Source organism: Bubalus kerabau, chromosome 14 (assembly GCF_029407905.1).
Source record: "Bubalus kerabau isolate K-KA32 ecotype Philippines breed swamp buffalo chromosome 14, PCC_UOA_SB_1v2, whole genome shotgun sequence".
In the NCBI taxonomy this organism is placed as follows: Eukaryota; Metazoa; Chordata; class Mammalia; order Artiodactyla; family Bovidae; genus Bubalus; species Bubalus kerabau.
The window spans coordinates 57,076,249-57,090,208 of record NC_073637.1 but is presented as its reverse complement, the minus strand read 5'-3'; the positions used below and the strand labels follow the sequence as shown (position 1 = coordinate 57,090,208).

General features: G+C 46.7%; 1 protein-coding gene across 1 annotated transcript in view; it reads right to left on the bottom strand.

Moving 5' to 3' along the window:
- SYBU (syntabulin) overlaps positions 1-13,960 on the bottom strand; it is an 83,558-nt gene that overhangs the window by 5,535 nt on the left and 64,063 nt on the right. The window contains exons 5-6 of the mRNA XM_055546411.1: positions 10,668-10,770; positions 1,137-1,340 (exon numbers count right to left, since the gene is read on the bottom strand). Of these exons, the coding sequence (XP_055402386.1) occupies positions 1,137-1,340; positions 10,668-10,770 (307 nt within the window). The remainder of the gene's footprint in view (positions 1-1,136; positions 1,341-10,667; positions 10,771-13,960) is intronic.

Genomic DNA, 13,960 nt, shown 5'->3' with positions numbered 1-13,960 from the left:
TCCAAGATGGCCCGTGCCCAGCATCCAGTTCCCAACTGGCCTGCTAGGGCCCATCTGGATGTGCAGTTCCTTTTTTCTGCAACCTCGTGCCTTCCAGGGACTAATTCATTCCTTTCTTGACCTTCAGATCTCATTTCAATTTTGCTTTTTCAGAGAGGCCTCCTTTGACCCGTCCAAATGGATCCTGTGTCCACTTTTTTTTTTTTTTTTGATGCAGACCATTTTAAAAGTCGCTATTGAATTTATTACAATATTGCTTCTGTTTTTATGTTTTGGCTGCGAGGCATGTGGGATCCTAGCTCCCTGACCAGGGACTGACCCTGCACTCCCCTGTACTGGGAGGCAAAGTCTTTAACCACTGGACCGCCAGGGAATTCCCAGTTCCCAGCTCTTACACAGAATGACAGGTACTTGCAGAATAATCCTAATGCATTTCTGTCATTAGATGGCTACTGTTTTTCTTCTCCTCTGGGCATCAGCACGGGGACCTCTGTTGTTTATGGCTCTATTCCCAGTGCTTCACACAGCACTGGATACAGTGTGGTACTCAGTAAACATCTGGTGTTTGAATGAACAGGCAAACACACGAACGACTCTTCCCCATTCGGAGGGAAATGCGTAGGACCGTCCTACTGCTGCTGTGCCATTTCTCCTGCCCAGCCAGTAATTCCTGGGACTGCTGAGCCTTATTAGAAATTGTGGCTCCTGTCCTTTCTGCAGCAGCCCTTGAAGGATTGTTACTGAGTGCGGGAAAGTAAAGAGATGTGTCATATTGCAGAACAAGGCAGGGGATTGAGAGTTATATGTATGCATGCTCAGTCTCTCAGTCCTGTCTGACTCTGCGACCCCATGGACTGTAGTCCGCCAGGCTCCTCTGTCCTGGTGGATTCGCCAGGTAAGAATACTGGAGTGTCATGCCTTGCCTTCCTCCAGGGGAATCTTCCCGACCTAGGAATCAAACCTGACTCTCCTACTTGGCAGACAGAATTCTTTACCACTGAGCTACCAGAGAAGCCACTGCAAGTTTTATATATTATATATATATATATATATATATATAAATTTTTTTTTTTTTAAGAGAAGCTTACAAGTAGGACAAACTAAGAACCATGAGTCAGGAGACGGACGGCACTCACCTCATGACAGGGCTACAGTCACTTCCTTTGTAGGAGCCAGAGTTGCTGCTGCTCGGGGAAGAAGGCGCATAACTGGGGTGGATGTTAACGGGACTCAACTGGTTCCTGCAGAGCATGGCCAGAAGGTCCTTCTCCCGTGGGGAGGGTGGGCTGTTGGCAGACTTGTAGGACGAAGCTCCATTGCTCCGCCCGTGGGGACCTCGACTGGGAGAGAAGCATGAAGCATGTTAGAATCCCTGGGGCCGGGGATACCCAAGTGCGAACGTTCTATTCCTTCTTAAACCTAGTCACCACTGAGGAAATCCAACCTATAGGGTTGGAAGGGGTCAACCCTATAATGATTAGAGCAACGTGGCTTTATGAGCGCCTTCTTCCCACCTGCCCGATATTTTCTCTCCTGTGTTGTCAGCACAGGGCTCCCTCCCTCTGCTGTTCTTTCAAATAGTTTCTGACCATAAAGCTTGTTTTGGATTTAAACCCAGCTGCCTGCTAAGAACACAAACCATGTAAAAGGTTGCTTTGGTTTAGTTTCTTTCCAGAGGCTGTTTTAAAGACGTGGCGTCTATTTCAGTATACCTGTTTCTACTTTAAAATATTCAGGTTTTGCTCATGTTGGGTCAGAAAACTGGGGTGGATCATTTGGAGGATCAGGGAGAAGGAGTTTGCCCATAAGGAAGAACGAAAAAACAGGACAGATAAATATAACCCACATAAATGCATCGTCTATAATTTTAACCACCTATATGTTTTCTTTTTCTTTCTGTTCCCAATGACTTGTGGTTCTTTCAGTTGCTGAGTTGTGTCCAACTCTTTTGGATGCTGTGGACTGAAGCCCACCAGGCTTCTCTGTCCATGGGATTTCCCAGCAAGAATACTAGAATGGGGTGCCATTTCCTCCTCCAGGGGATCTTCCCAGCCTAGGGATGGCACCCACATCTCCTGCATTGGCAGGTGGGTTCTTTACCACTGAGCCACCTGGGAAGCCCCCAATGACTTAGCAAAACTTTTATCATTTGACTGCTGAAATATTACCCCTTTTCTTTCCCTGCCTCTTGTCTTGCCCTCTCAGCAAGGAGGCTGTCTGCAGTGAAAGCAGCTTTTCCAACGCGCAATTTGAGTGTCATTGGCCTCATCAAAGCCATTCAGCTTCCAGAATAAAATCCAGACTCCTTAATACAGTGCCCAAGGTCTGATCCCATCCCCACACCACCGCATTCAACCCATCCTCTCCCTGCCCCTCCTCCCCTCTTCCCCTGCATTCCAGACAATTTCATTTCCTGATGGTCCATGCTGTCCATCATCCTTTTAATTCTGAACTAATTTTCTCTGTCTAGAATGTTCTTCTGCTCCCTACCCTGAGCCTCTGGATACCTCCTACTTCAAGATGGTTGGGAACCTTCTCCAAGCAGCCTTCTCTGGACTCTTCCTTCTCTAGGCTGGTGTGGGTGCTGTCCCCTGGGGCTTCCCACCCCGCTGTGCAGACTTCACCATGGAACTTATCACAGTGCGTTACCATGGCAGGCTTGTGTGTCCTTCCCACGAGATTAGGGCATCCTGAGGGCAGAAACATAGCTTGTGCTCTTACATCCCCACTACCTCCTAGCACAGGTAGGTTCTCCCTAAATGACTGCTAAGTGAATAAAATGGGTTGAAGTCCTGGCACTGCCACTTACTAGGAACTTAGCAAGTAAGCCACTTACTATTGGGGATATATGAAAACTTTCACAGAGGTGATGTGGAATTAAAGAATGCATGTTGAATACACTGGATAAGCTGTTAAGGGCAATTCAACTGCAAGGTACTATTTTTGGATAATCTTGTTTGAACTTCCCTGTTAATCTAGTTCCATAGATTTGACACTCCCTAAATGGCACCCCACTCCAGTACTCTTGCCTGGAAAATCCCATGGACAGAGGAGCCTGGTGGGCTGCAGTCCATGGGATCACTAAAGAGTCAGACATGACTGAGCGACTTCACTTTCACTTTTCACTTTCATGCACTGGAGAAGGCAATGGCAACCCTCTCCAGTGTTCTTGCCTGGGGAATCCCAGGGACGGGGGAGCCTGGTGGGCTGCCGTCTATGGGGTCGCACAGAGTCGGACACGACTGAAGCAACTTAGCAGCAGCAGTGTAAGGAATGGATGTGAAAGTTTGACTGTGAAGAAAGCTGAGTGCCGAAGAATTGATGCTTTTGAACTGTGGTGCTGGAGAAGTCTCTTGAGAGTCCCTTGGACTGCAAGGAGATCCAACCAGTCCATTCTAAAGGAGATCAGTCCTGAGTGTTCATTGGAAGGACTGATGCTAAAGCTGAAACTCCAATACTTTGGCCACCTCATGCGAAGAGTTGACTCACTGGAAAAGACTCTGATGCTGGGAGGGATTGGGGGCAGGAGGAGAAGGGGACAACAGAGGATGAGATGGCTGGATGGCATCACGGACTCGATGGACATGAGTTTGGGTGAACTCCGGGAGTTGGTGATGGACACGGAGGCCAGGCGTGCTGCAATTCATGGGGTCGCAAAGAGTTGGACACGACTGAGTGACTGAACTGAACTGAGTGTAAGGAATGGGGCTTCCCAGGTGGCACAGTGGTAAAGAATCTGCCTGCCAATGCAGGAGATGCAAGAGATGCCGGTCTGATCCCTGGGTCGGGAAGATCCCCTGAAGGAGGAAATGGCAACACACTCCACTATTCATGCCTGGAGAATTCCATGGACAGAGGAGCCTAGCGGGCTATAGTCCATGGGGCTGCAAAGAGTTGGACACGACTGAGTACACATACACACAAAACAGTGTAAGGAATGGGCTTTCTTGGTGGCTCAGTGGTAAAGAATCTGCCTGCCAATGCGGGAAATGTGAGTTTGATCCCTGGGTCAGGAAGATCCCTTGGAGAAGGAAATGGCAACCCACTCCAGTATTCTTGCCTGGGAAACCCCATAGACAGAGGGGCCTGGTGGACTAGAGTCCATGGGGTCGCAAAGAGTCGGACACAGTGATTAAACAACAACAACAACAACACAGTGTAAGGAAGCATCTTAAGAATGTAGAAATTACTTAAATAGGATAGCACATCTATGTCAGGAATACATCTTGATGACATTGCTGCTGCTGCTGCTAAGTTGCTTCAGTCACGTCTGACTCTGTGCGACTCCATAGACAACAGCCCACCAGGCTCCCCCGTCCCTGGGATTCTCCAGGCAAGGACGCTGGAGTGGGTTGCCATTTCCTTCTCCAATGCATGAAAGTGAAAAGTGAAAGTGAAGTCGCTCAGTCGTGTCCGACTCTCAGAGACCCCATGGACTGCAGCCTACCAGGCTCCTCCGTCCATGGGATTTTCCAGGCAAGAGTACTGGAGTGGGGTGCCATTGCCTTCTCTGTTGATGACATTACATGGAAGTAAAAGGGAAAACGATACTTTTCATGCAGCAGGGCTGCTTTTTGACAGTCTCTCTTTGCAATTTTGATTGCAAGTGTATCCAACAGACACATCTCACTGAGAAACATGAGTGTCAGTGTAAGTGTGTGTGCTTGGGTCTACTTGGCTCCAAAATTGCAATTACTTAAAATCTAATACAATTTGAACTAGTACTCAACCCAGTAAATCACATATAAATGAAACATCATGAAATTCTCAAGTTAAAAAGTTCTTTCTTTTTGAAATCATCCAAATGGACTCTGCCTCCTTTTTTTTTTGTGAAAGGGGACACTTTATATGGAACAGATGGGCTGATGGCTTTGTGACAAACCAACTTCAGCAACTCTGTGGTAGGGGCGGGGCAGGAAAGAACATGTTCTCTGGCTTGGGAGGTGCTTCTCTCTGCTTCACTTCTAAGTCTGGCACCGACTGGCCTGACTAGTTCTTCATGTGGCTATGAGACATGTGGAGGGTTAACCATTACAAGTTAGGAGAAAAAGTAAAGCGCTACCCTTCATGTTGATCCAGGAAATTCTTCACCAAGAACCTTCTGCAACCCAAGCTCTGTTGTAAGGGCTTTATGAACATTGTTTCACTTAACTTTGACCATCAGGGCAATAAGATTTATGACAGTAAGGCTGGTCAGATGATCACTTTCCTTTTACATTACATGAAGTATGGGAAGTACTAAAGTTATGAGCAATAAATGAACCTCAGGGGGGAGGAAAGGGCTTTCCAGGTGGTGCTAGTGGTAAAGAACCCCCCTGCCAATGCATGAGATGAAAGAGACTCATGTTCTATCCCTAGGTTGGGAAGATTCCCTGGGGAGGGCATAGCAACTCACTCCAGTGTGCTTGCCTGGAGAATCCCATGGACAGAAGAGCCTGGCAGGCTACACTCCAAGGGGCCACAAAGAGTTGGACTCAGCTGAAGCAACTTAGCACGCACCCAAGCAGGGGAAAAAAGAAAAAAACTGGTCCAAGAACTCACAACTCAACTGGGATTTAAATTCAGGTCTCTTAACTCTACAGATATGTCTCCATCTTTCCACAAATGGAGTATATTGTTTTGGGCTTGTAAACAGGTATACTAGCTACTGGCGAGGTATGTGGTTATTAACCTGAAGAATTCACCACCAACTTCTTTAGTTTGGTGCTTGCACTAAGATGTATGATTAGTGACATATGCATTAAATGAAGTGAGGATTTTGTAAGAATTCCTCTGCTATACAAAATAAAGCAAAAACTCTTCAAGCTATCAAACACTACTCAAGTACAACTGAGTCTTGAAATATATTTCAGGAAATGAGTTACTAGGCTGTTTGTAAGAGCCAACTTTTAAAAAAGAAACTGCATGCTTTAAATGATCAATTCTATCCCTTACATTTAGTTTAGTTCAAATGCTAACTTATGTGGGTACAAACGTGGGTACAAACATCGTGGATGATGATAAAAAAAGAAATCTTCAATGGAGAAACAGGATTCCATGCTTGTCAAGGCCGTGCAAAGGCAAATTTGACACTGCCTTCCTAGCCCTCCCCAAGTCCCTTGGTCTGGTGGATAAGACGAATGCAGTCCAGAGAGAGAGAGAATTCTGCTACACTGTGCCCCTTCCTGCAAACCTGAACCAGTAACTGGAAATGAGAGAAACGGGGAGGTGAAGAAGGGATCCTCAGAAGGCACCCAGCGGAATCTCCCTTTGCCAGCCCTTGCCCTTTCCTTCAGGTAACATCCTCACCCTTGCCCTCACCATCTTCATCATCATTGTCACAGGCTGAACAATGTCCCCCTCCAATTCACAGGTGGAAGCTCTTGACTCCCAGCACCTAAGAATGTGACTGTATTTGGAAATAGGGCTTTAAAAAGGGTACTTCTGTTAAAACAACGTGCTAGGGTGGGCCTCAATCCAGTATGACTAGTGTGCTTATAGGAAGAGGGAACTTGGACACAGACACAGAGAAAAGAGCACGTGAAGAAAGAAGGACGAGATGGGCATCTCCAAGTCCAGGAGAGGGGCCGCCGCAAGAAGCCAGTCCTGCCAACACCTTGATCTTGGATTTCCGGCCTCCACAATAGTGCAAAGTGAATTTCTGCTGTTTAGAGCTCCCCAGTCTGTGTTTTTTGTTATAACAGCCTGAGGAAACTGGTATGTTAATCACCATCACCACCACCACCACCACCAGCCGCGGCAGCACCAGCATCTTGCCCACTCTTTAGTATTATTTTTATCACTTCTGACTAAAAATAACCATCTAATGACTCTTTTCCCGAGTTCTGGGCACTGTGTTAAGGGGCTTTCCAGGTGGCGCTGGTGGTAAAGAACCCGCCTGCCAATACAGGAGACATAAGAGACACAGGTTCAATCCCTGTGTCAAGAAGATCCCTTAGAGAAGGGCATGGCATCCCACTCCAGTATTCTTTCCTAGAGAATCCCCATGGACAGAGGAGCCTGGTGGGCTAGTACATAGGGTAGCAAAGATTTCTCAGTTCATTTAAATCAGGAAGGTGAATGCCATTATTACCCCATTTTCCAGAACAGGAAACTGAGGCTGGGCGCTCTGGGTCTTTCTTGTACCTAATAAACGATAGATGCTCAAGTCAAACCCAGGTCCATCTGACTCCATAGGCTGAGTTTTTGTTTTTGTTTTTTTTTCTTTTCACTTCTAGCTGCCTCTAGTCAGATGAGAGTTTTGGTTTAAGAAAGAGAATTTCTCAGAAAGACCAGGGAGTTGGCCTTTTCTAAGAGGAGGTCGTTTGTAAATCTTCCAAGTTTTGTTTGTGAAGTGTGAAAGTGTTGGTGCTTCAGTCGTGCGGCGACCCCAGGGACTGCAGCCTGCCAGACTCCTCTGTGGGCTGCCGTTTCCTTTGTTTGTGAAATCACCTGTCAAAAATATTCTCTTCAGGACTTCCCTGGTGGTTGAGTGGCTGAGATGCCGCGATTCTAATGCAGGGGTGTGCTGCATGCTAAGTCACTTCAGTTGTATCTGAATTTTTGCTACCCCATGGACTGTAGCCTACCAGGCTCCTCTGACCATGGGATTCTCCAGGCAAGAATACTGGAGTGGGTTGCTGTGCCCTCCTGCAGGGGATTTGCCCGAATCAGGGATCAAACCTATGTCTCTTATGTCTCCTACATTGGCAGGCAGGCTCTTTACCACTTCAATTCCTAGTCAGGGAACTAGATCCCACATGCTGCAACTTAAGATCCCATACATGGCAATGAAGATACCCAGCACAGCCCATAAAAAAAAAAAAAAAAAATTCTCTCCAGCTCCACCTGTCCTTCATTTCCCCTACCTCTTCACCAAATTTTCCCGTTAGCCTTCCTCCCAGGATCTAATTCTCCACAGAGAAAATTCATTTATTACAGGAGGAGTGACCCAATTAAAAGGGGTGTGTGTGTGTGTGTGTGTATCTGTGTGTGCAGGCACTAAGTTGCTTTAGTCATGCCCGACTCTTTGGACCCAGTGGACTGTGGCCCACCAGGCTCCTCTGTCCATGGGATTCTCCAGGCAAGAATACTGGAGTGGGTTGCCGTGCCCTCCTCCAGGGGATCCTGACCCAGTGATGGCACCTGTTTCTTTTACACCTCCTGCATTGGCAGTCAGGTTCTGTACCACTAGCACCACCTGGGAAGCCCAAAAGGATCATAAGCTCTTTAAAAGTTTAGTGTGGATACCAGGAAAGATTGAAGGTGGGTGGAGAAGGGGACGACAGAGGATGAGATGGTTGGATGGCATCACCGACTCAACGGACATGAGTTTGAATAAGCACCAGAAGTTGGTGATGGACAGGGAGGCCTGGCGTGCTGCAGTCCACAGGGTCACAAAGAGTCAGACACAACTGAGAAACTGAACTGAACTGAACTGAACCAGCCCATCCAGAGAAGCTATCCTCAACACGTGGTCCTGTAGAACACACAGATTACGTGAAACACCCACAGCATTCCAACCCAGAAATCCACTGATGGTGCTCTGTTTGTGCCTGGGTCAGATTTTTAAAACGTGAGCATAATGGACAGAACACTTGCCTATTTCAATTTCCTGTCTATTAAGCGTATATCTGATTTGCACATAATTATATTAAGCTGTTTTATGTTTAAAACATCAATTTTCCATCACTGAGGGAATTCATGGGTTCCAGACTAGAATATTTTCTCTAAGTCAGTCAGTATACCTGACATTACCTTGGAATTTAACAACAGACTCAAATCCCTTTGAAATGCTTATTAAAATTGGTTTGCTCTTCAGGCCATTTCTTTTTTCTTTTGCTTCTCTGTTCTTTGGTGCCTTGTACCACAGGTATGTGCTAATTCCTTGAATGGGTGAGGTAAATGGCTTATTCTCAGAGCAAGCCACATCTGATCTGTACAGAGAATGTTTATAGTCTCATCCTATGATCCCAGAGGCACTTTATTTCCAAAATACACGGTATTTGGAGATAGAACAATTGTTCTTCACTGCAGACTTCACTCTTTAGTTACAAGTTTGTCTGGCTTCAGCTTTGTTTTTAAATAAAACTCTGCCCTGTGGGCCTCAGATCCCTTTATAAATAGTAGCCACATCTTCTGCTCACCCAAGAGAAGTGGGAAACATTTGCTTGTTCAGTCCTGGAAATGCAAGCAGTTAGAAACTAAACAGTTTTTCTCCAGAAAAGGGACCTTAAGAATCATGTGGTCCAACCTCCTTTTTACACATTCGGACACTGTGGTCCAGGACAGTCAAGGGACTCATCACCCCCGGTGTCATGTGACTCACTCCATCGCTTTGTTCAGGTCCCGGCCCAGAGCTAACCTCATCACACAGTCTCCCAGAACCAGCCTATCCAGAATATACCACACACTGTGGGTCTCTGTATCCTTATTTTGCACATTAAAAAATATATATATTTATATTATTTACATGCATTCATTATCTTTATCTCCTAGAACAAATAGGGTTTTCCTAAGTTTTGTTTACTGCCATATCTCTAGAAACTGCCTCATAATAGATGCTCAATAAATTCTAATTGAATAAATGAAGCTACAGATGGCAGCAGAGAATCCTGGGGCTGACAATGTGTCCCTCCAAATGTTAATGGTGGCCCCTTTTTCCTCATGGCCCTTCTCTCCCCCAATCCAAACAGCACCAATCGTGTGCTGATGTTTACTGCACTTCAAACACAGTAAACACACTTTACTCAATTAGCTAATTTAACCCTAACTATAAACCCTACAGGGCTTCCCAGGTGGCTCAGCAGTAAAGAACCTGCTTGCCAAAGCAGGAGACGTGGGTTCAATACCTATGTTCAATCCCTAGGATGGGGAAGATCCCCTGGAGAAGGAAATGGCAACCCACTGCAGTATTTTTGCCTGGGAAATCTCATGGACAGAGGCGCCTGACAGGCTGCAGTCCATGGGGTCACAAAAGTGTCAGACATGATTCAGCAACTAAACAACAATAAATAAACCCTACAAGGTGGGTATGACTATTACCCTACTTTCCAGATGAGGACACTCAGGCATAGAGAAGCTGGGGGGGCCACAAGGCCTGGGGTTGGTGGTGCTGGCATTCCAACCAAGAGCCCACAGAGGTCACCATTCTGTTAGACTTCTTTTGGGGGGTGGGGGGCACCCCGACCTATGAACTTTATACTTTCTTCACCCCTTCCCCAAGTGAATATTGGAGGTGGCCCAGAGGCTCACCATGCTTCTTTCACAAAAAGGAAGCTCAGCTAGAGGCAAGAAAAGGGTGAAGTCAGAGGCTTTACGGCCAAGAGGACAGATTCAAGAAGGCGGAGGCTGGGTGGGAAGTGGGGACGGGAAGACCTGATCCACAGGTGAGCACACGGGTGGGGGCCGGAGGAGCAGGCCTCCCCGAGCCGGGTACGGGATGAGGGGGGAGCCCCGCATGGGCACACGCGGGGCCAACCACGTGACCACGGCAGGTAAGGCTGGGCAAAGTACCAACCGTGAATCACTGTAAAACGCCACCAACCCCAAACCCATTCACTGAAGAATCACAAAACGGAAATGGACAGCAGTAAAGCCAGGTGTCTAGGAAAACAGGTTAAGGACAGGTAGGACACCCGTGCATCGCGTCTCAACCAGGACAGAGCCGGAGCTGGAGGCGGGCCTACTTGCGTGAGAAAGAGGACCGCTTGCTCCCAGCGGCAGACATGGGGACCTCAGGAGCCGAGATGCTGCCGGTGCTGCTCGAGGAGCTGAAATCGGCTTCACTACCTGAAAAAACAAAGGCGGGGGAGAAGCATGAAGGACGGGAAACTCGAAACCCGAGAGCCCGCTGGCCGATGCCCTGCCCTCTGAGGTCCCCGGCTCCCGCGTTTGCACACGGACGCAGCACGTGGCGGGGTTCCAGCGCTCCCAGGCTCCCACCGTTTTCCTCAAAGCCGACGAGAGGAGGCGCAGGCATGAGGACGGCGTCGCCTAAACACAGCCTGGAAGCACCGGGAGGCCGGTTTCCTAGATGCCGGGCTTCCCGCGGAGGAGCCGCGGTCACCCGGTCCGGAGACAGCGCCCGCCGCTCCCTCCCGGTTCCCCGGGCGCGCCCGGAACATGAACGCGCCGACCCCAACGTTCGGCAACATGAAAAGCATGCTTGTCAGCCCCAGAGCGGTTTTTCCAGGAGAGTTTATCTTTCGGCTTTGCAGTCGGCTAGCCATACTTGAATTTGGCACGTTAGGGTCTGGAGATAATCAACCGGTTCGAAATAGGAAAGCCTGCGCTCCAGATAACAGCTCCAAGCCCCGCTATCTGATCTTCCTCCACTTCTCTGACCGCAGCTGCAGCTTTTCTATAAAGAACACAACCTTAACAGAACAGCAGGAACTTAACATTTCCAGAGAGTTGTGAAAAAAGTTCACAGTGACCAGTGATGGAACCTGGGAATGATCACTGAAATTTGAAACCGCAGTTTTTGGGGGTGGGTGGAGGGGTTGTTTATTAGTTTACAAAGATCACAGTAGGTTTTAAGCACAGACTAGGGTTCAGCGTATAATTGAAAACATGCTATGTGGTAGAATAATTAACATAAATTCATTTTTAACAAAACAAAGTTTTGAAATAGTAATAATGAAAACATTCCATGGATTGCCTGGAAGTTCAGGGGCATGGAAGAGGTAACAGGACAACAGGAAGAAAAGAAAGAGCATTTTTTTTTTTTTAAAGATGAAATTCCAAATGCTTTTGGAAAAATCAATTGAGGCACATAATTTTATTTGATCTTGTTTCTCAACTCCTGTGCCACAATTTGTGACTCTTCTGGCCTCAAACTCAGAACCAGATCACATTTCTGATTGAGGAAACTATGAATAATCTAAATCCCCTGAGTTTCTGATATGCAGTGATAGTAATCATTATTATTTTGAATTTAATTTTATTTTTTAGGCTGTGTTGTGTGCATGTAGGAGCTTAGTTCCCCAACCAGGGATCAAACCCATGCCCCCTGCTTTGGATGCACAGAACTTTAACCACTGAAGTCCTGATGATCATGACTATTGAGAACCTACTAGGTTTCAGGCCCTTGTTCAAGATTCTTTCTATTCCTTGACGTATTAATCTTGACATCTTTGTAAGGCAGATATTAATCTTGTCTTCTACTTTTGAAGAAACAAAAGCTGATTTATTTGCCTAAGGCTTGTGGGCGATGAATTCTGTCCAGGACCAAATCCCCATGCTACCCCTGTGATAACATGTCCCAAGAAGACCGTAAAAGAAGCGGAAGCTGGGGAGGTTCCTGAATAAACTACCATCTCCCCGACAGCCAAGATGAGCCATGAGGACAAGAGGCGGCCACACTGACCCACTGTGAACAGATGCTCTTACTGATGGCGTGTTTTGGTTTTGCTGAATCGGGAAGCAAGTAACAGCAAGGCAAAGAGAAAGATCCCTCGTCTGGTTTCTAGGACCTCTCGGGAAGGTCAGCCTCTTCTGGAAAAGATATCAGGAAGGACTCCTTAGGGCAGATGACAGCTGCGAATCCCAGCTCCCAGCAGAATTCTGGGAGGATTACGGTAGCAATTTATCAGAACTGGGACTGGCTATTCCTTCTGGATTTGAGAGACTTTGTCTAATGATGTAATGAACTCCCAGAAGCTCCTTGAACTTAATTAGTTGCCTCTGAGTAATGCGTTGGCTAAACTATAGTATTTCACAGTTTCAAGGACTCATGATTGGTAATGCTACCCAGGAACACAGTAGTCCTGACAGTCTACTCCAACTTTGCTAGCAAATTACCAGGTTGGTTATAAAATGATAAAGGTGGATGATTTTCAAAAATAGGTCCTGTGGTTGCAGCCATCAGGGGTAAGATATTATTTTCTGATGTAAAATTATTACTCTGAGACACCCAATTTTCATTCTTTAAAAGGTATGCAAAGACCCATCAATATAATTCGACTGCTTGCATAAAAATGGAAATTCTAGAACAGAAACAGACGTTTGCTGAAAATCCATTGTTATTTAACGATGCCTCTGACCTGCAGTTATTGTGTGTGTGTGTGTGTGTGTGTGTGCGCGCTAAGTTGCTTCAGTCGTGTCTGGTTCTTTGTAACCCTGACCCCATGGACTGTAGTCTACCAGGCTCCTCCGTCCATGGGATTCTCCAGGCAATAAAACTAGAGTGGGTTGTCATGTCCTCCTCCAGGGCATCTTCTCGCCCCAAGATTGAACCCGCATCTCTTATGTCTCCTGCACTGGCAGGTGGATTCTTTACCACTAGCACCACCGGGGAAGCCCCTCTGCAGTTATTACGTACCCTGAACTGAAGGGACCACGTTGTTCTAAATTTATTGCTACTGGCACTCAATATATTGACTTGTTAGTGTTTGCAGGGCCTAAGGGCACTTTGTTCCTGTGCGTTTCTAACTTACCTTGTATACATCAGAAAGAGACTGAGAAGACCCATCCAGGGTACAACTGTATTCAGGACTATCTGAGTAATATTATAGTGAAGAATGTAAATGCTACTTACCTATTTCTGTTGATGACTTTTAAAAATATAAACTATTTACAGTTTGCTTATTGTCATGTAAAAAAGGGATATACAGAAAAGTCAATTTTACTATGGCGTCTGAATACATTCTCCCCATTTACTAAACAGGGTAACTAAGAGGACAGCTGGAGACCTGAAAACCTCTTATGTATCTATTAGCTGTAGCAAAGATACCAAGAAGGAGAGGCACTCTTTATGTATTTCCTTTAAACAGCGTATACAACTAGGTGATTGCGGTGGGCACTGGATGTAGTTCAGTGCTCTTGTGGGTCACTGCTGCTGCTGCTAAGTCGCTTCAGTCGTGTCCAACTCTGTGCGACCCCATAGACGTCAGCCCACCAGGCTCCCCCGTCCCTGGGATTCTCCAGGCAAGAACACTGCAGTGGGTTGCCATTTCCTTCTCCAATGCATGAAAGTGAA